This window comes from Curcuma longa, chromosome 21, assembly GCF_044706935.1.
Source record: "Curcuma longa cultivar G26 ecotype Majalengka, Jawa Barat chromosome 21, ITB_CL_G26_1.1, whole genome shotgun sequence".
Taxonomy (NCBI): Eukaryota; Viridiplantae; Streptophyta; class Magnoliopsida; order Zingiberales; family Zingiberaceae; genus Curcuma; species Curcuma longa.
The window spans coordinates 13,797,643-13,820,387 of record NC_133881.1 but is presented as its reverse complement, the minus strand read 5'-3'; the positions used below and the strand labels follow the sequence as shown (position 1 = coordinate 13,820,387).

Sequence of the window (22,745 nt, the reverse complement as noted above, 5' to 3'; positions counted from 1 at the left end):
GCATCCACCAAATTATATACACTTATAATATTTCTTTAGCCATATTTCATCATGAGGAAGGCAGTAAGCTTCCGTTGCAAAAATTTAAAAAGCGTCCTTAATTATTAGAATTTAAAAATTCAAAAACATATCATCATATTTTCATATTAAAAATATCTTTATTCCAATATTTGTAGTAATCATAAAATAATTGTTATATCTTCTAAAAGCACAACCTTAACTTTATAACATATTAAAATAAAATAATTTTAAAAATTAAACTTAGTCTAAAATATTATATAAAAAATGTTTTAATAATTTGATCAATATTATTTAGAAAATCATAATCATCATGAGTCATTCATTACTGCTACCATTAATGGCTGCTATAATTATTAGCCAATTAATTACTAATTTTATTTCTTCCATTTTTTCCTTTTTTTTTATTCATTTTTTGTCACGATTTCAATGCATTCCTCCATATCTATTGGATGTGGTTACCTTCTTCTTTAGCTCAACAATTTGCTCGTTCTTCGTGGTACCGCGTGTAACGCGTGTTTGTCTGTTGGGCGAGCTCGGTGATCTCACCGGTGGAGATCAATATCTCGTCCGTCCTGCGCTATTAAAGGCCCGCGAAGTTAACCGTTGTTTTCCGTCGTCCTCCGCAGTGATGGAACGCGTCATCGCCGGCCCTTCGTTAAAGCTTAGGGTTCCGATTTCTGTCTCTCCAGCCGTCAATCGCGCGCACTGTCTCTCTCTCAGGCGCGGGTTTATGGAGCTTGCCGTCCCCAGCGGGCAGACACCGGTTCCTCTCCGCTGCGTGAAGTGGGATGAGGTGAGAATCTTGCTCTATGTGTTAATTATAGTGTCATCACCAGTGAGGAATGGAAGTTTACTGCTCTGCTGTTGTTAAATTTTATCGTTTTGCCTATCCTCTCCGTAGTTGCTAATCTGAATAGAAAAGGTTAGTCTTTGAGTTGTTAATTCGGTTGCATGTTTTTATTCGGAAATTGGAATATGTTCGTGATTTGAGATATTTCTAGGTTATGCTTGTTATCTTGGCTTAAATTTGGTAGATTGTACAGGTTGTTTTTTTTTTTGGCAAGCGCTATTATATCAGATGCTGTATCACCTTCGATTTGTTCGTTGCAATGCCTAAATGGAAGCTACTGCTAGTTCATTTTCTTTAATAGGATGTTTTCCTGATCAAATTTGAGAATTACTTCTTTCCATACGGTTATGATAGTCGTAGTGTCCCATAGGAAGATCGTTAGGTTGCTCCACCTTGAGGGTGCTCAGACTGGTTTTTTTGGATCGGTTTGATTGTCGGAGTTTGGACTCCAACTAATATTTAGAATGGTATTGTCCAAGATCAAATAATACTGTTAATCATTGTATGAACTTGTTAGATGCTGGATAAATCATAACTATGTATATATTTGATGCTTATAATCACATATAACTCTGTTACTTGTCCAAAAAGGCATGTGGCAAAAATTCCAATTCAATGAAGATATGTCCTTGATACTTGTGCATCAGATGTGATGTTGGATAAATCACAACCAAATATATATTCAATACTCATAATCATGTCTAACTCATACTCTCATAAATACCTAAGATTACAAGTCTAAAAAGGGTTGTGGCAAACATTTCAACCAATGGAGGCATGCCCTTCATACTTGGATTATGGTGCATTAAATGTGATATCAGATAAATCATGGCTAAGTATAGATTTGATGCTATCTGTCTTACTTAAATTCTGACAAAAATTGGTCGCTACTTGTCCAAAAAGGTATGTGGCAAAATTTCAACCAATAGGTGCATATCTGCGATACTTATATTATGGTGCATTAGATGCGATGTGGGATAAATCAAGACTAGGTATAGGTTTGATGCTTATAATCACGTCTGATTTATTCTTCCACATATACACATGACTACTTGTCCAAAAAGGTTTCTAACAAACATTTCAATAAATGGAGGTATATCCTTCTTAGTTGGATTATGTTGCATTAATGTAATGTCGAATAAATTACGACTAGGTACAGATTTGATGCATATAATCACACCTAACTCATACTTTGAGTGGTTTCAAACTCTGATTCAAACAGGAGGAGTACGCCATGGGAAAGATCCATTGCGTGCAAGATGCTCTATAGAATTTCGATCTATGGAGACAAATTCTTGATACTTGGGTAATGGTGCATTAAATGTGATGCCAACAAATAACATGTGGTTTAACTTGTAACCCAGCTGTCAAATTAAGCAACCACCCATTTCTAATTCTTTGGCTATAAATACCTCACATTCAATAGATGTATGCATTAACTCTCCTTGCCTTTTTGATCTTGGATATCGAAGTGTTGCCTTGCTGAGCACAATTGCCACTAACACAATAACATGGCAAACTCAAATACAAACAAAGGAATATAAGTAAGTTCTACCTATGATATATTCAAGGAGAGAATTCAAATCTATATGATATGAAAGCAAATGAACAAACATTCTTGAATATTCTCATCATATAGAAAAGCACTCTCAATCAATCTAGAACCTTCTCTCAACGTTGATGTAGAAATACCATAAAAAGCTCAACTCATGCTCTCAATAGAAACCAAAAAGCGTTGTCTTAGAATCAGGCTTTCTCTACATAGCCAACGCACTCATCTTGAGCACTGTTGCAACTCTTAGCATGAACCCCAAGATGAAAAATTAACAAAAGGAAAAGAACTAATTAAAATATCCATTAAAAAGCCTTCTATTCCATTTCACAATACATGGACCACATATAGACCATGACTGGGTATCATGGTGGGAATTGCACATGCATTGGGTCGTGCTGCTATGTCATGCATGTGGGCCAATCTCTCTGGTATAGACATTTGTAATTAGGTAAGATTGTAAGATATTTAATCCTTGGTTGTTTTGATATTGTCCTAAGTTGATAGACATCAGATGGTCTAGAGACCAGCACTTCAGTAGCTCAGTGATCAGTAAACCTGCAAAATTAATCACTAATTTATGGATTGATTCAAAATTTGAGTCAATCAATAAAATGGAGCATCTATTAATTCTTATGATTTTTTTTTCCAGGGGAATACTGACGAACAAGCTACATTGACTTATCAGAGTGAAGAATTTATAAATGCTGTTGAAGTTAGAGAATGGGAATGTGGAAAATCATTAAATGATATAGCAGCAAAGCAGGGAATCACTATTAGAAGACACTATCATTCTGGATATGCTTCTAAGGGTACAACAATTGAGAAAGATCCTCCCCGTAATATTTTGGAACAAATTATATGGGAAAAGGAGGTTGAAGTTGCACAGGTACTGTATAGTTTCTTTTAGCATTTTAGAGAAAGCTTTTGTTGTAGAGGCTTTATCATGGCTATAATTTTCTCATTATTTTATAGTATAAAGAAGCAATACCTTTGGAAACATTAAAGAAAAATATTGAGAATGCTCCTCCTGCTAGAGATTTTATTGGAGCTTTAAGAGAATCTTATTTGCGGACTGGTCTTCCTGCACTTATAGCTGAGGTTAAAAAGGCTTCACCAAGTAAAGGTGTCCTACGCGAAGATTTTGATCCAGTGAGTTATCTACTTCTGCTTCTCTTATCTCCCACGCTTATGAAGTATGATTGAATAATGAGACATTAGACCAAAATAATCTGATCGTAACTATTGTTCATAATGTGAAAGTTTGTCGTCTCTACAACTGAATAACATGAATAGTTTGTCTTTTATCATGGCCACCTGTCTAGATGATGAGCCGGACTAGGCCAGGCATAGCCGAGCCCAGTCCGTTTAGATGATTTGTCGGACCGGGCTTGGCACGAACGTTCATGGCTTGGCACAAGCCCAGTCCAAATTTGGTGCCTAGCCCAGTCTGGAGCTTGGATAAGCCTTTTTCTTTAATAAATTAATAATAAGAAAAATATTTATAAATTTAGAAATAAAAAATTGTAAAAATCAAAGAAACATAAAAAAAATTTAAAATGTTTATTTTCTTTTATTTTAAATTTTAATCTTTTTTACTTTTCTATTTTTTCATGTGCGGGCTGAACTCAGCTTGTGAGTTGTGCGTGGTCCTTATTGTAACTTGGTCTGCGGGCCAAGCCACTGCCACCCAACCCAACTCATGGACCAGGCCATGCCAAGTCGGCCCTCTACTTGGTCTTGCTTGGGCATGGCTCAAATTTGGCCTAGCCTGTTTTACATTTCATCTATAGATTCTATTGTTTTGCTTAAGAAATTGTCTGGTTCATTTCAGTTTGTGAGAAATAAAAAATTTGTTGCTATTTTGTGCCTAATTGTTAGTTGTGCCATAGCAGCAGATGAAAAAGAAGAAATTTCAAGAAGTTTGAAAGTCAATAAGATTCCTTATAAGTCTTTTTTACAGCTAATGTATCCGACAAGTAGAGGTATGGCTTGTTGTTTCTTGTGTGTTTAAACTAAAGATTATCTGGAATTCACATACCATGAAAAATCCTTGAAGCCTTAGAGGCTTTACTTTTCTGATTTATCTTTTTTGTTTCTTTCCAAATTTGTATGTTAAACATTTTAATATAGGAGAACTAGAAATAGGGAATCTTTGATTGGTATTACGTCTGCGCTTCAGGAAGTCTCATAGTCCCAGAAATAAGAAACTGAATATTTACATTATTTCTGTTGTGAAACTATATTTAATGCTCTGCAAGTTCATGACAGGTTGAAATAGCTAAAGCTTATGAGAAAAATGGAGCAGCATGCCTAAGCATTTTGACAGATAAAAAGTATTTTCAGGTTAATTTAAACTACAAAATTATTGTTGTAATATTCAATCTATGATTAAGCTTGTTCATCTCATTAACTCTTTAACAATCTTTTACCAATTTAGGGAGGTTTTGAAAATCTTGAAGCTGTACGTAAAGCTGGAGTTCAGGTTTGTACAATGTTTGATTTGTTTCTATATGTCATGCTGATCTTTTGATAATTAACTTATTTGTTGGCTTAAATATATTGAGTAATGCAGTGCCCTCTTCTGTGCAAAGAATTTGTCATTGATTCCTGGCAAATCTACTATGCTCGTTCCAAAGGGGCAGATGCAATTCTTTTGATTGCTGCAGTGCTACCTGATGTTGATATCAAGTACATGATGCTGATTTGCAGGGAACTTGGCTTAACAGTAATTGTTGAGGTATATATGGGCTTCAATGGATAATCTATTATGTGTTTGTATATGGAAATTATTTTAGTTGTATGTCAGTTATCAATTAATATGCTGGATTGATGCATTAGGGAATTCTCACATTAGCTTGTTCGTCTGCTATCTAGTGAGGATTGAAACAAAGACTAGCTGTTTCACATGGCTTTGCACCCTTTTGAATGTTTAAGCTCCATTAAAGCTCTCTTAGGGGAACTTCATTAGTAACTCCCAACAAAACTATGGCTCTTAAGTCAACTTTCCTTCTATTCTTGTAACATGGAAAGCGATTAATGAATAAGGTTTATTCTGATTGTTTCGTAATTGTGTGCTATTTCATCTGTCAGACATTTCACTATTCTTAATTTACAAATTGTTGCTGTCGTTAGTTTTTCTTTTTTCTTTTTTTGCAGTGGCACAATTTTACAATGACTTGTTGATATCGTAGGTGCATAATGAAAGAGAATTGGATCGTGTTTTGAAAATAGATGGAATTCAACTCATTGGAATCAATAACCGCAACCTTGGTATATTTCATTTCTGTTATATTGTTATTAACATCTCAGAAGAAAAATGTGATTCATTTTACACAGTATGTATCAGTTGGATGATTTTCTACTGATTGACAATTGGTTTCTGTTACAGAAACATTTGAGGTCGATATTTCAAACACAAAGAAACTTTTGGAGGGAGAGCGTGGTCAACGTGTTCGGCAAAAAGGCATAAAAGTAAGTCATTGATGTTCACTAGAATTTAATTTTTTTAAAAAAATCTAAATCCATTGCACCATCACTTTTTATTTATTATCATTTGTAGTATACTTGATTAATCTAATTCCTAGTTTTTTAAATTCAACTTTTAATGTGATATGCCGCATAACTTACCCCAAATAGTTGGGGCATACACAACTTTATGATCATGAAAAAGTTAAACGCTATGGCAGATTGAAAAGTTATAAATCTGAAACTACTTTGGTATTTGTTTGTTAGTTAATTACTCAACATGTTAATTTTAGGAATTAAGGATTGGTTTAGAGTAGTCTGGTGCATGAAGCTCCTATCAGTACAGGGTCCCGGGAAAGAGTTGAATCACATTGGGTCTATTGTATGTAGTCTTACCTTGCATTTTATAAGAGACTGTTTTCATGATTCAAACCTGTGACCTCAATGTTATATGACAACAACTTTGTCATTACGCCAAGGCTCTCCTTCAATTAATGCTTCGTAATTGGTCTACTAGGATATATCCCGTCGAATTTTTGTGTAATATACCAATATGCAAGAGTAAGTCATGTTAGTTTATTCGCACGTGGACAAATGATTCTAATTTGTTTCGGTCTCTCTTCTTGTAGAATAAAATTCTAGAAGTTTCTATTCTGACTGAATCCTTTGAGTTTCTATAATGACTAGCAGGATTCATCTGTAATTACTCTTCTATTTTATACAAATATAAGTGCCAAAGGGTTTTCCTCTCAACTTTTGCACCTCCACATTTGTAGCAGTAATTTGGGCATCTGGCTGGTTAATTGAAAAACTATGCATGAATATAACCTTGTTCAGTGAGTTTTGTCTACAGACTGCTAAACTTTATTCTGTTGCAAATTTACTGTGAGATGTAACTCCAATACGATATGATGATAATGATTTTTCTCATAGTTATTCCGAGTTCTGTCTTTCTTAACTGAGAAGTAGCGGCTTCATGACAAAAACTTTTGCTGCATTAAGATATGGTATATGTTTCATTTGCAAACTATGGTTCCTCTTACTATTTCCAGGTTGTCGGAGAGTCTGGGTTATTTACTCCTCAGGATATTTCATATGTTCATGATGCTGGGGTTCGAGTGGTAAGTCTCTACACTTTAAGAGTCTGAATTTGTTAAAATTATGTTGTCTGGTGCCCCATGATCGCGGCAGATCGTAGGATTCTATGGCCTAGTAAACTTAAGCATTTCTTAACAATGTAACCTATAAATTTTAAAATATTTGGAGTAATTTGAAATTTCTTCTCAAAATTGATAAACTGAAGATCTGGTTCCATTTTTTCTTCAAACATGAATTACGAATCTGTGTTTATCTTAACATACTAGTGAACGATACCTTTTCGCTATGTAAGCATTTGCAACATCAATTTGGGCTTTGAGATGCACACCACTGTTTTGTAGTCTAGGAAACTTGAAATGGCTAGTTTATATGATTAGTTTTTCAACTTATCTTTGAACATCTACAGATATCAACATTTGTCTATAAACCTTTCTTATCTTTCTTTTAGGTGCTGGTGGGAGAATCTCTCATTAAGCAGGCTGATCCTGGTAAGGCAATCCAAGGACTATTCGGAAAAGATATATCTAAATAAAGCTTCACAACAGCAAAGACTCTCATGTGATATAATCCCCAAACATCAGACTCCAGTAGTTAAGGGCTTTAAGCTTTTTAATTTGTGTGTTTTTGTTTCATTTCAGTTAGTTTTATGCAAGTTTGGGAACTGCATTTAAGATGATGTCTTCTAGAACTGTGTTGTCAATTTGCACCTGTGCTATTTCCTGTTATTTGTATGCTTAATGCTTGTAGAGGTGGCAATTAAATCGAGTCGGGTTGCGGCTTGGCTCGGTTTAGGTTGCGCCCGCTTACTCTTATAAAATCGGTCGGGTCGAGCACGATCGATTTAATTGAGCTTGTGCTCATCTTTAATAACTAAAATGATAACATTCTCAAATTTACTCTCTCAAGGTTCCATGCATTAAATAAATTTACTTTTCCAAAACATTTAAATACTTTTTTTTTAAATCGCACTTAAAATTTCCCTCCATTTTTCGCTTCCCCGGATGGCGACCGTTAACGGCAATGCTAGAAAACGTGTCACCTGTTATAGCAGAATTAGCATCAGCAAATCATAACGACCAGCAACCAACCAGATGCTGCCACGTTGCGATTGCCGTTTCGGTCGAAGCGCGTTCCGTCCAACAAAAATCAATTAAACACGTCCCATCGGAATGCGTCTCTCCGACGAGGGGGAACAGGAACTCCTCCTCCTTCGTTCGCCATGGCGAGGCCTCCAGAGGCGAGGGTGTTAGCGCCGCCCGTGCTGCGTAACGTCGACTACCGCTCGACGGCGGACGACGCCTGGTACGCCGTCCGCCTGGAGGCGGAACCGCACTCCGCGTAAAGTACGTCAAGTTCTCTCCGGAGCTCGACAAGTTGTACCGCACCAAGGGTTTCTCCGGGCCTGGGGAAGTGGATGCGCTCCGGGGAGCGGTTCCGGGCGTCGTCAGTGAAGCTCCAGGGTTGGGAGTGCAGGAGTGTGGCGGAGGGAATGAAGGTGTGCGCCTCGCACGTCTTCGGCGAGGATGATCCCCGGTTCTATGATGCCGTTGTTTATTCGGTGAGAGATAATAGTTTTTTTCTTTTTTAAATGCGATCTTCTTGATTTTGATGATTGAATAATGTGATTTGAATGTTGGGATATATTTATTTCTTTGGGAAGATAGAAAAATCGGTGGATTTTGTTTATGATTAATTTTCTCATTTACATTTTCCCCCCACATTTCGGTTCCTCATTCTGCTCTGTTTCCCTTCTTACTATTAACTACAGTCTCCCTTTTCACCTCTTTCAAATAATTTCACCGCTTTTAAATAACAACGTTGAAGAAGAAGAATGAAATAACAGAATAAGAAGAAAATGGCGTGGAGGGGAAAATAGGAGGAGATTATTTATCTCTTTTACTTCGATTTTTTGGGAGGATGAGATTTTAAGCGATCTTCCTTTATTCTCCCTCTTTCACACTTCCCACCAAAGACAGATGTTAGGGGGGAAAAAACTTATAGAAAAGAATTAAGAAAAATTTATGGAGGATATGAATCTCTTTTACTTTGATATTTTTGGGGGGAGGGTGAGAATTGGGAGAAGATTGCTTTGTTTTGTTTCATTCATTTTTCTTATCTATCCTTTTTTTTCACTACTAAATGAAAATTTAAGTCATCTTCTAATCTCACACTTCCCACCAAGTTGAAGGGATCCTTAAACAGTACTTTTGAGATTTTAAAACACGAGAAGAAAATAGCTAGAGAAATAAAGATGTTAGTCAAAAACTTGTAGAAAAAGAATTGAGAAATATTTCTGTGAAGAATATTTATCTCTTTTACTTATTTTTCAGGGAGGATGAGATTTGAGAGCAGATGTGATGTAGCACAAGAGGAGATTGAGTGTCTGGAGGTTTGGGGAGTAGAAATCTGGAATGAAGTGTAGAAACTTAGGTATCACCCCTAAGGGTTCCTAGACATCTCACCAATGCACCATTGGGAGATTGTATCACACAATCAAAGAGAACTCTCAAAACTTTGATTTCTATTTCATATCCCAGCATTACAGCAGTACACAATTCATAATAGGACTCATAAGGACTCATATTAAACATAAATACTAGGCCGCCGTATGCGTTTCCCGATTTACCCTGGTGGTCGGTGGGAAACTTCCGTGAGACCGGGCCGGCCACCCCCAAGGATTGAGTCCATGAGATTGAGACTGTGAATTATCATTTTTTTTTTGAAAACATATTAAGGACCCATAAAGACACATAGGAAACATAAAAGACTTATAAAGATGTTGTAATTTTTCAAACATGCAAAGTTAAAGCATATTTGTTGGATATTTCATGTTGGCTTTTGACTTCAACCTTTGGAATTCATGAACTTTATATTAGTTCCTGAGTAGGTCTATCATCTTCCAAGATATGCCAAATTAATAGTTGAGCTTTAGAACTTTTATTTCTGCGTTTATAGACCTTTAATTGAGTTTGCCACTTAGGGCATCTCCAATAGTTAGAGCTCTAAATGAGCGTTATTGTGGTTTCCAATATGCCACATCAATAGCATAAAAATCTACTACTACTCCACTATCAAAAAACCTTTCAACAACTTTTTTGTGGGTCTTACATTATCAAATCACACCTATTCATGTACTATTTTTCATTTAATATCTCTATGGCCCCACCCAAGTTCTCAATTTTGAGAGAAAAGAGCAGTTTTGAAATTTCACTATGGCTCTTAAAATAAAAACCTCAAACCTCATGTCCACAATGGTTCGAGCTTTTTTGTCCAGCTTTTTGATTTCACAAATCTCTCCAAAAACCTTGTATTGGAGATGCCCTTATCTCCATTAAGATGGCTTCGTTTTGTTTTATCTTTTTTCCTATCTATCCTTTTCCCCCTACTAAATGGCATTTTAAAGTGATCTCCCATAATGTCTCATGAATTTTCACACTTACCACTAAGTTAAAGGGATCCTTAAGCATTTTTGAGATCTTAAAACCTGTTTTCTAGCTAATTAAAGTTTTTTTTTATTAAATTGAGTAAAATTTTCTTTGGTCTCTTTGTTCTTCCGATACAATTAACTCTTGTAGCCATAAAATCTATCGGTCGCATTACATTTGACTTAGTGAAAGCACACTCTTATATCTATCAAAAGTAGCCATTTTTAAAAATTTTAAAAGATCATACTTTGTTTAAGAAGTGACGCTTTGCCTTCATCATTACATGTCATGTAAAACTTTCTCATTGCAGTGTGCCGACAATGTGTTATGGTGGAAGCATTTTCGTAAAGAATGAAAGAGATGCGAAGAAGTTGCTTAATTTTCTACATGATCCTGCTCACATCGTCGTATCTTCAAGGGGAAGGTCAGTAGTACCTTACTTAAATCTAAGTTTATTCCTGTAGCTATGAAACTTTGTTTCAACACTTAGCATGATGGCTAAAAATTTGGGATGATTGTTAGATGTAGCAGAAATTTTCAAATCCAACATGAAGCTTTATCATAACAAAATTGAAAGTGCTTGCATGTTAGCTTTGTTAAAATTCTCAAAATTTCATGTTGACATTGAAAATTCAGAGGTTGCTTCTACTTCCAAGAGTTTGATGCTGCTGCAGTAGTATATTACCTTTATTATTGTGTTTGATGTGTGAGCTTTTCTTCATGCCTTTACATCATTAGTGTGTCAAAGGTACCTTCCATAGCAGAGGCTTCTATAATCTGTGTTTTTGTTACACGCATATCTCGAGAACTTAACCAAACTTGCCTGAATTCAACTTTGTTCGTCCCGATTCATTTGCTTAGGCTTCTATAATGTGTTTTTGTTTCTCATTTTGATGCAGATTCACTTACTAAAATGTGTTTGAAGGCTGGCCATCGAAACTCTTTTTGGTACCTATCTGGAAACTCTTTTTTCCTTTTATTGTTCTTACTGAATTTTGCTTCTGCGAGAAAAGACATGCATTAGTAAAATTTTTAAAAATTAGTTAATTTAAATATTATATATTTAAGTGAAATTTATTAAAAAAATTGGGCAAAAATTAAAAGGATATATGTTTTTTCTTCAAATCACTAGAGGTATGTTGTAATATAGATTTAGAAATTAAATAGAAGATAATATATTATTAGTGGACAATTGGGTAGGTATATAATTGAATTGTGGGATGTGGTATTTTTTAAATAAACGTATAATTTGAAAAGGAAAAAAATTCTTTATTTTTTTTAAAAATTATTCATCATTTATCTAAATTGAAATTATATTAAAATATCCATTCCGTAGGCGTACGGCAATCTGGTTCTGCTGTTATGCTACGAAACAGGGAACTGGAGAATCCACATATAAATATTCCGAGTGCTTACATTTCTTGAACTTTTCTTCGTCTTCTTCTTCTTCTTCTTCTTCTTCTTCTTTCTTCTTGCTGTCTGTACGCGGAGAACCCAACAAAGAATAGGGTTCTGTTGTCACTTTGGGTTTGCCGGAGATCCCTCTTTCCTCGATGGATCCCGGCGGCGGAGGATTCTACCGGAACGTGGTTTATAACGACGACGACGTCGCGAGGGAGTTCCAACCCGCAGACGAGAGGCGAAGCGATCTCCAGCAGCCGCCACCGCCACCTCTTCCTCCTCCTATGGTTGCGCCAAGACTGACAGTTGCCCCTCCGCCGCCACCGCCTGCTCCGTCTGGTAGACCTGAGATGGGTCAGATTTCTGGTGGATATCTCCACAGCGTCTATGGAAACAATGCCTTCCAAACTCATGAGTATTTTCAGGTGCAAGGAGGTGGATATTGGAACGAGGGTTTTCCAACGCACGGAAGTGGTGTAGGCAATGTTGTTCCGGTTGTTTATCCTATTGGGAGCGGCGGAGCTAGTGGGACTACTCTTTTTGTTGGAGATCTCCATTGGTGGACAACTGATGCAGAGATTGAGGCTGAGCTCTGCAAGTATGGGCAGGTAAAAGATGTGAAATATTTTGACGATTGGTTGTGTGGCAAATCAAGTGGGTTCTGCCAGGTTGAATTCTATGATCCAATTGCCGCAGCTGCCTGCGAGGATGGCATGAACGGGCATATTTTCAATGGAAGGCCTTGTGTCGTTGCCCTAGCTTCACCACACGATGTTCGGAAAATGGGGGAGCGCCAAATGAACAAGAATCGGCCGATGACAGGCGCACCTGAACCCCCAGCACCTCCTCAGGAGGGCAGAGGAGGCGGCCGGCCTCCAGTTGGCAACAATTTTGGACGCGGTGGAGGAGGCGGTGGAAGTTGGGGAAGGGGTGGTAGAATGGGGAACCGCGGGCCGGTGAATGTCCCACCTCCACCACCAGTTTGGCATCCTGGAGCTATGCTTTGTCAGGGATTCAATCCCATGGGTTATGGAGCGGCAATGGGAGGAATGGCGGCTGGTTTTAGAGGCTTCCCTGCAGGGGCGCCTGGCGGCGTTCCTTTTCCTGGAATGATGCCTCCATTTCCTCCTATCGTGGCACCTCCTATCAATCCAGCTTTCTTTGGACGGGGATCCTCACCTGCTGGTGTTGGTATGTGGTCTCACCCCAACATGAGTGGCAGGGGAGGTGGAAGAGCAATCGAGCTATGGAGATGCAAGCCACCGGAAGAGTAGTGATGAAATGGAAAGAGATTCAGGGAGACAAAAGGAGATGAATTGGGAGAGGGATAGAGAGCGACAAAGAGATAAGGGAAAAGAACCGAAAATCGATCGAGAACGGGATAGGCATCGAGATGATAGATACAAACACGGCGACCACTATAGGCACAGGGACCGTGAACCAGAGCTTGGAGGAAGATCATCATCATCAAGGCCTCGCAGCAGGTCACGGGAGGATGAACATTCAAAAAGGCGTCGGCAGTCACCTTGATCATCGTCTAGGCCTTCACTGGACTGAAGAACTATTCATCTTTTCTTCTCCTATATGAGCCTTTCACAAGCACTTCATACGCAAAAGAGAAGGTAAGTAGTTTTGAGTCACTTTATGCTTATTTTATTTACTGAAAGTCATCAAACATTTCCAAGTTCTTTTTCTTCCTGAATTATCAATGAATAGTGAGAATGCCATCATCATTTCCTTAGAATGATCATTAGGTTTAACAATTCTTTTCAAATAGCTGTGTAAATGCTCTTAAATGTCTCCCATGCCATAGCTAAACCATGATTGTCATGATCAGATTGTAGCATTCTGCATGTTTGTAGAAAAGTTAGACAGACACATATGTAAGTTGTTGCAATCTAGTTGAGCAATCTATGAAACGAACCATAATTGTCGATAAAACTAATGAATGCATTATTGGAATCAATGCTCTCATGCTTGCCTTGCACTGATGTACTTCTTTATCGATTGATCCTTGCAGCTATACGAACCTTTTGTCTCTCGAGCTACCTTCTGCGCGACTCGGGTTGTCTGGCTGGCTGTTGCTCATCTTTCAGTGATCAACCTACCTCTCCTCTCCCACATGTTTGGTGCTTGGTGGTGCTTAACTTAAAATAAAAAAACAACATGAATGAACCATGTCTGAAACTTTACTAGTGTGATTACTCTGCTGAGAAACTCCAAACCAGTTTATGTAATTGATTGCTTTCGACGATGATGATGATGATGATGATGATGATGCATGATTAGTGAATCTCTGGTCCTTCGAGGCTTGTCACCGCACCCTTGATCGGTTTTGGCCCTCTACTTGGGTTTTTCTTGTAACACAAAGGTTAGTTCATTCTGTAACACAAAGGTTTTTCTTGTACAAAGGTTTTTCTTGTAACACATGCATGATTAACACAAAGGTTAATTCATTCGATGTATGTAACTTTGCTTACACATGGTTTATGTGTTTTCACCTTTGCAGCCGGTTTACATGTGTATATATATTCCTTTCTTTCTTTGTGAGTATTGTAGCGAGGACAGATCTGTTATTCTATATCTTTAATTGAAAAATAAAAGGATAGAATGTCACTCATTTTATTGGGTTTTATGATCTTTGATGAGCAATATAATAATTTTAATAAAAAGAAAGTAAGATTTTAAAATGTTTTAATTTTTAATTCTCTTTCATTAGAAATTCAGTCAGTTGAGTTGTTGCTTAACTATGTCAATTTAATACCCAAAAAAATCTATTAAATTCTCAAGTGTATTATAAACCGTATACACATCTTATTTGAATATATTAATATATGTTATTAAATGGAAAATATCTAATTGAATTTGTCTTTCAAACACTTAATTATAATTCTTTTCTTATTCTAAATATTTCTATTCCACTGAAACTAATCGATCAACAAGAGATAAGGAACAACCAAAATAATTCTCTTAGAATTGAAAGTAAAAAAAGGAAAAAACATGAAGAAATGGCATAAACTAGCAAGAATACTTGCAACTCCAAAACTCAAGGCAACAGACTGACACAATGAATGATGCAACGATCAATTCAGTTACTTGTTTATCGCACTCCCTCGAGTCCCCCTAGCAACGACCGCTTCTCCTCTCATTTCTCCCTTCTTCCACCCATGAAATCTCATCTTTTGATCCTCTTCTTCCTCGACTCCATCGTCGAAATTGTCATCGTCGGCATCACTGCCTCCATCATTGCTCTTAGCATGAGCCATGCCTTTGCTCGTGCTAAGTATTAGTCCAGTAGAAGCATCAGAAGCCATGGAATCGTCGTCATCCTCATCGCCATCATCACCATTGTCGTCGTTGGAAGAAAAGTACTTTGTCCAACTCGACTCACCGCTGCTGTTGTATCCCTCAACTTCGCGATCTTCAGTCAACTGCGAAGTAGTAGTAGTAGCAGTAGTAATAGCAACACTAGTAGTATTCATAGTCAGGGAGAAGCCGAATTGGAGGAAGAGATGAAGAGCTCTTGAGCAACTCAAGTTGTTGTATAGGCAGGGAAATTAAGGGGCCGAAGAGCTCGGTGAGGGAAGTAACTTGGGGGGTCGATTTGGATTTGGATTTGAATTTCGATATATTGAGAGTTGAATTTGGATTTTCCTAATAAGAAGTGACAGAAGTCGGTGCGATTTGAAATCATTCAAAAACTGCTCCATTTAGCATGGCAAGTAGAACCCTTCACCAGAGGACTCATCAAAACACATCTTTGAGTTGTTTCTGACAGTTGCATCGCCATGAGAACAGCTTGGCAGCAAGAGACAAGTCCTCTGCCACATAAACAAGAGTGGTGGATGCTCCAAATCATGAAAGGTTACATCGTTTTCAGTTTTTGTTTTTTGATTTTTGTTTTTGTTTTTGTTTTTGTTTTTGTTCTTTTCCCCCTGCCCTACCTCTAAATGAAGTCCTTCATCAAGCAAGCTTTTCCTGTGGTGACCAAATCTGGGTTATTCATGATGCAGTGGCTTTGGAGCTTATGGATTCACAAGATGGATGAGTAAGGGACAGCTCAATTTGTTCTTCTTCTTCCTCAACAGTAGTCCATGGCCATGGTGATGGCCTCTGGGCATTGGCCTCTGCACAATGAGTCGACAATCATGCTCTGTTCTTGCACCCAAAGGGATGCCACCGTTCCCAGAAGCCAGAGGCATGTGGGGGGTTGCTCTGTTTTATCCAATTCACAAGGCTGAGCTGTGTGGACCTGCACACATGCTTTAGGCAGATGCAGCCATGGCTGAGCTGGGAAAGTGCAAAGTTTTGTTTGGGCAAATGATCCAACAAGGACCCTCCTGTCCAGTTTAACTCATCAAATAATAATAATAATGTTAAATCAATCGACTATTCATTGAGAAAATGTTGGATCAGTAGTAGCACCACTCGCGATGACAAAAGTGAACAGATCGTAAGAGTTGGATATCTGAACGGATTGAAACAAATGGCTTACATAATACAAATGCATAAATTGCGTATCTGATCAAATTAGCTCATTGACACTGAACAAAAGCAGATGAAGAAAAAAAAAATACAACAATGACAAACCAATTGTGACATCCAACTATTCGAGGAATAAGTATGCAGTAGAAGTAGAGCTGATGTTTGTTTTCAGGTCACTTTTGTTTGCCCAAACTAATGATGTTATAGACATCGACTATGTCAGGAGGAAATGTTGGATCTGTAGCACCTCTTACTACCACCTTTGCGACTTTCGCAACATTAACTGGGGGTGTGAAGAAAGGGCCTATGATGGGGATCTTGCGAAGTAGCGGTGTATGCTGGAAAGCCTACAGATCACACAGTTATATCATTTCAAATTTTGTAATCTCATTGCTTCATGAGATGTATCAATTAGATGATAAGTTGTACCATCTCGAAAGGTGTCCACATTCGCCCGAAAGGTATCTTCAAAGGCCCGATTGGGCGGGTTCCGTATATATAACCTGGCCTGAGAATTACCCCTGCAAAAGAGTTTTCAAGAGTCACCTTGTGGACGGTCGAGTTGTGAGTTGTTTAGTATGCAAGGAGAGAATCATGGACCTTCCAGACCCCATCATTCACATTTGGAAGGATGAGATTCTAATTCATTAAACAAGATCTAAAATTTAGTTAGCGCATGCAACTCAGATAGGAAGACTGACCTCCATCAGCAAATCTTTTCTTGATTTCTGCTTCAGTAGTTCTCTGCACCACAAAAGAAACATGATGATGCAGAAGATGGAACAATAACATTAATAACCAGCTAACAAGAATTCTAAGAATCTTAAGAGCAGTGGTCTCTTTTTTTTTGAATGAATTCCAATTCTTCTTCAAGTAGTCTGTATGGCTAGAGGTGAACAAGACTGTTGTAGTGATTTTTCACCTTGTTCAAATTCTGTGATGAGCTTGCATTGTCATGTTAATGCAACTCGATATAAAAGTTTGAACACAAACATTGTCCTTTCTCATTTAGTATTGAGGTGACCATAAGGGCATATAAGAAATGTCCTACTAGATAAGCATTGGTACATTATCATAACGTGCTATTTTGTAATCGATAGATAATAGTTCAACTTAGTAAGACAAAAATAGAAGAAAATACGAATCCAGGAATCACACCTGCCCGTCATAATAACCTCGTATACAATAGTCAATTAAGCCAAAAGAAGCTGCTGATATGTATACAAATCTGTTTACACCTGTTCAAAAGAAAGCAGTTGTTAGTTTCTATGTGAAGAGAAACTAGTAAAGTCACAAACATTCAACACTCAGAATAGCATTCTGCAACTAGGACACAAAACCATTAGTCCACTGAAATATTGTGATTCACAACTCATTATGCAGCTTTTTTGGATGTCAATTTTCAAATTAGGTGAAAATGTTAATGGAAACTAAGAAGGCGATGCTATAATGCTTTGATCACTGAAGTCCAAGAGAATAGAAGAAAACCATTTTCAGCAGCAGCTTGTACGGCATTGACATTTGCAGTCCCATTGAGCGTGCGCATGTAGGAAGGGGACCCAAAGCCTCCGACACAAGATATCTGCGATATTTTATCTTGGAGTTACAGGAATTTATCAACTACTAGCACAACACCTAACAGCATTGCACATCTACAAAATTTTCCATAGGTAAATCTTTAGGTAGCAATTTTCCATATTTCAAAGAATCTGTTCGACTCACTTGTACATTGTAAATAAATGAATATACTATCAAGCATCAACTCCAAATCCACCAATTTCATCAGTGTTTACCAATATCTAACAACACACATGAACATGATCTGGAAATTAACATTTTCAACTTGCTTTAAGGGTGTGTTTCCTACAAGGAAAGTAGGACATTCAAGAAAAATAAAGCAACAGAAAAAGTGACAGAAAGATTTTTCCAGAGGGAAGGAAAAGAGAAAAAAAATTACTCAGTTTTCCTTGATATTGTTTCAGGCCAACTTGGGCAAAAATTTTACTTTTACATGCAATGGACTAAAGTTCAAATTAAAAATTTTAAAGGAAGATCTTTTCATCATTTATGTTTTTTTTCTTTGACAAATAAAGTTTTAGAATTTTTTCCTCTCTTTCCTTCCGTCAAAAGAAACAATTGGATGAAAATATTCCATAATTTTTTTTCCAATGTGTCTTTTGCTTGCCCACTTTTTTCCCTAATTGTTTCCTACCTTCATAGAAAACTGAGTCCTAAGGGTTGTACTTATGTCAATTTCTTCTGTTGGAAAATGTATCTCATATGTGTTTGCAGCATGAAGAATGAAGTTAAGCATACCACAGAAGTTGCATCACTCATAGCATCCTTCAAAGATTCAGGTTCAAGAAGATTCCCTATAAAAAAACAACTCTCTGAGATATTAACCAGATATATTTTGATAGGGAAAACATTAGTCTCTTAATTTCCAACCTTTGTACCACTCAACTTTATCAGCCCAAGGTTCCTTTATTGATGACCTTCCAGACCTGGTTAAAATATCAGATGTAATGACCAAGAACATTCTTCTTATAGTCAAGTTTGTAGCAACATGCAACTAACATGCCAAAGATTAAAATAGAATGTTCCTTAAGCCAGAAGCAAAGAAACATACAAAAGCGAGTTAAAAGATATTTAAGTTAGAATAACACATACAAGGAGAGAGACATGTAAAGCTTGACTGGATTAATTAAGTCAAGTTTCAATATGTGAAAGTTTTGATAAGATTTTTGTGGCCAGGGTTGAAACTATTGTGGGGTACCGATATGAGTTCACTTGCTTAAAAGTAAATTAGATAGTTCATTTTTCAATGTTGTCATGCGTAATATATGAAGTTGATTGCATTTTATTCTATTATGGATATGAAGCACTGATTTCATTACTGGCCACAAGGGTTAGTAACTGGCATGTGCTCATGTGCGATTTGTTGGTTATGTGAAATTTATATGCAGCAAAAATTTAAAAAAAAAATACAAAAATACATGCGAAGATCCCTAATGTGGTTCGGATCTACTCCTAGTCCACAACCTATGACACATTCGGTGTATCTCCCTGCAAAGATCCACTAGTACAACCCTTGAAATGAGACAATGGAGTAAGCCTCTACAATACAAAGGTTTGTGACCTCTAAGGCTAACACCTTTACCCAACCAATGAGATCTCACAAGCTCTCATGAGCTTGACCTCAAAGAAGGATTTCTTTCAACATTAAACCTCAACTCTCATGTGAACTATGTAAATGAAAGATTACCAAGAGATTGATAGAGATGAAGCTTTTATCCTTGTTTACAAGCTCTTGGATTCTTTTGGCCTTTTGTTTCACTTGTACACAGTAGAATTTGATCTGAAATGAGCATCTGCTAGTGCCAAAAAGCTACTCCAAGAACTTGTAAACAAGGCTCCCAAAAGTAGTTGTTGAATGCCAATGCCTAGTTGATCGATAAATCAATTTCTCAATCGATTAAACTTTAAAAAGAAATATTTTGTTCATCTAGAATTCCATCTAGTTGACTATCTGGATGACTAACATGCTTTAGTTGACTGGCAAGTGAATGGTCCACTTTTACTTGGCTTATCAACCATAGTAAGGCTACAAAAAGGTCTGAAACTCTAGCCGCTCGACAAAACACGAGTCCATCCCACAATTGAATGATTCACAACCATTAAGTCCTTGGTAGCTCACCCAATACCTAGGCAATAATAGCATCATTATAAGATGAAGACAAACCAAAAATTACCACACTCAACATAATCCCTTATAACTCTTATGCTTTCAAATCTTCAGCTCCACAAGTCCATTGCCAATATACTAACATGATTCAAGCAACACCTTGATGTGACCCTCCAACTCTCAAGCCCATCGAGCTCATCCTTGAGCTCCAATGGACCAACTCAATCCAAGCCAAGCTCTCAAGTTCATGAGTCCAAATCCAACACTCAATCCAAGCCTCTAGCTCTCAAGTCCCAAGCTCTTGTTCCAGTTCCATCTCCACAACTCAATCCAAGCCTTTAGCCCAATCATCCCATCCAGAACTCAATCCTATCGAGTCCACAAGCTTCTTAAGCTACACTCAATCTAGACCTCCATCTCTCGAGCACACAATCTCTTTGATCGTCATGCGCACTATCCATTATTTTGACACTTGATGCACATGTAAAAATGCAAAATACATTTAACTTAAAATATATTGCTAGTGAATCAAAATAACATGGTTAATCCCAACTATATGACGAGTTGTCTCCCCAACAATAAATAATCAAGCAACTTAGCTCATTGATACGAAACAACTAATTTCATTATAGATAAAGTTGCAATGATAGATATAGCACAATTGAGTGTTGGAATTATAGACAAAATAGCAAAGATGTCAAGACTAGCTAAGGAGTGTGGAAAATTAAGCACCTGCTGAGACTAGCAACAGAAAATCCTTGTGCCAAAGCCTCTTTGCAAATATTTGAACCGACAAATCCATTACCACCTAACACAAGTATCTGACACCAAGAGGTATAAGATTAGAATATGGAAGCACAACTAGATGAGTGACTAAAAAGTCTAGCATAAAATCTTAAAGTCACCTTGATTGATGATGGTGGTGCATTTGACTCAATTGACTGATACCTGAACAAATTAGCAAAAATTTTAGGCAGTAATTGAAAACTAAGAAAATGTTGGATGAACTACTGATCTCCTAAATTCCAAGTATATACTAAAACTTCCATGGGGAAATTAACAATTTTGAATATATAACTGAATATTGACTACAATAAAGATTTAGTCATCCAAGAATTTTGTCCTGTTCAATTATACCATTCCTCAGATTGTAAAAAAAGCAATATTTCTAGCCAACAAATAATGGTGATGGTCATGATCATTTGATATCTTGTATTCTTCTCCAGAAGATGATAAATTCAATGGACTTAAGTCGGTACAACCATCCCCGACACATGATATAGAATAAATGATCAGATGTCAGAATCAAGATTAAAACTCAATTAATTATTTCGAAAAATGAGCAAGATTTTCAATCAATTCACATTCACAGATGCAATCCGTATATTTATTGCATGTTTGCACAAAAGTTGCTCAACTTAGCAAACTAAAATGCTTCAGGCATCTATTACCATGCTATGGTATAAGTGACCAAAGTGCCAAGACTAAGAACAAGCCCAACAACATTATCGCACTTCATAAAAAGGAAATTTTCTGGAAATTTTTTTTTCAGGGTCACAATTTCCTGAATTCTTCCTCACAAAAATAATCATATTTAGCAAAACAAGTTGCCAATTATTAATAAACAAACTAATCTCATGAAAAATCACCAAAATGAATTACTTTTATCACATATGTTGAAGAAAGAGCAAGATCCTCTACTCAAATCACTCTCATAGCTCAATAATCCCTCAACTTCTCCAGTACATCCAGTTCCCTCTCCAAGTAGACGATAAAACCCGACAAAAAGAGTTGAATTTAGAAATTTAAGTAGCTACAATCATCGATAACCATACTTAAAGCCAAGCTCAACATTTGCACCCATACTCATATCCATCTTCACAATGGCGCGAAGTTATGGCGACTCAGTAAGGCAACACAAGCTTCCGCCATTCTTCCTCTCCAGATCAGGAAAAAAGAAAAACAGTGAAACAACAGAACTGGTTTGTGAATCAAGAGAAGCTTACATGGAGCTCATTGTTGCAGCTCAAAGTCGAGCTCCGGCGGCGGAGGAGGAGCAGGAGGGCGGTGAAGAGATGGAGTGCACGGGAGGGCGAACGAGGAAGCACCGGCGTACTTGAACCGATGCCGAGCCTTCCTTCTAGAAGCAGAGGAGTCGAAAGGATGGTCGCCTCCGTGGGGCCCACAATCTAAACACCTATCAACCCGAAGTGCGTTTGACCAGAAACATGGAGGCAAAGTGCGGCTGCGGCCCGCAACTGTACCAAAAAATTGATTGGTTGGCCCAAGTCCTTCCACCCAGGAAAGAGACGGGTTTTGTTTCCATTATTCATTTTTTATTTATTATTTTTACAATTATTGGAGAATGCGCAGCACGTGCTTAACATTGTTTTGTCAACGGTTACGAGAGTTTAGTTGTCCTCGTTCGTTCGATACATATAAAATTAATTAAATAAATAAATTTAAATAATTTATTAAAAATATTTATTTATTTATTTATTTTGTTAATATTTATAAATAAAAATCATAACAGATTTAGTACTCGGATCGAGTTTGCCATCAATGAAGCATGATTCTAACAAAATTTATGAATTATATTTGATAGTGTCTTTTTCGTTTGTTTGATCTCCTCCTCTCCCAAACTCCTTTCGCATGTTGCGATCGCCTCCTAACACCCAAGCTCCAGTGGATCAGTCTTACCGGTGCAACCACTTCGACGTTAAATCAATTTTGATTTGATGAAAAACTCACAAAGATGCA

General features: G+C 37.3%; 3 protein-coding genes and 1 pseudogene across 3 annotated transcripts; 3 read left to right on the top strand and 1 right to left on the bottom strand.

Annotated features, from left to right (window-relative positions):
• The first annotated feature begins 588 nt into the window (after positions 1–588).
• Positions 589–7,894, top strand: LOC141814388 (indole-3-glycerol phosphate synthase, chloroplastic-like). Its single transcript, XM_074702347.1, has 10 exons — positions 589–814; positions 3,076–3,312; positions 3,399–3,575; positions 4,695–4,769; positions 4,864–4,908; positions 4,999–5,163; positions 5,618–5,696; positions 5,815–5,897; positions 6,944–7,012; positions 7,438–7,894. Exons 1-10 carry the CDS (start codon positions 650–652, stop codon positions 7,519–7,521), a joined length of 1,179 nt encoding a protein of 392 aa, XP_074558448.1. The 5' UTR covers positions 589–649; the 3' UTR covers positions 7,522–7,894.
• Positions 7,895–8,208: 314 nt separating this feature from the next.
• Positions 8,209–11,326, top strand: LOC141815229 (uncharacterized). Its single transcript, XM_074703141.1, is given in 6 exon segments — positions 8,209–8,305; positions 8,308–8,414; positions 8,416–8,560; positions 9,320–9,378; positions 10,705–10,838; positions 11,314–11,326. Coding segments are annotated over 6 exon segments (555 nt in total).
• Positions 11,327–11,967: 641 nt separating this feature from the next.
• On the top strand, positions 11,968–13,345 carry LOC141815228 (uncharacterized; annotated as a pseudogene).
• Positions 13,346–16,282: 2,937 nt separating this feature from the next.
• LOC141815011 (uncharacterized protein At1g32220, chloroplastic-like) lies at positions 16,283–22,095 on the bottom strand. The gene is made up of 10 exons (XM_074702972.1): positions 21,992–22,095; positions 20,891–20,933; positions 20,718–20,806; positions 18,749–18,804; positions 18,617–18,672; positions 17,789–17,882; positions 17,459–17,538; positions 17,002–17,044; positions 16,730–16,821; positions 16,283–16,647 (listed from the first exon to the last, which is right to left on the bottom strand). Exons 1-10 carry the CDS (start codon positions 22,000–22,002, stop codon positions 16,474–16,476), a joined length of 738 nt encoding a protein of 245 aa, XP_074559073.1. The 5' UTR covers positions 22,003–22,095; the 3' UTR covers positions 16,283–16,473.
• Between the last annotated feature and the right edge of the window lie 650 nt (positions 22,096–22,745).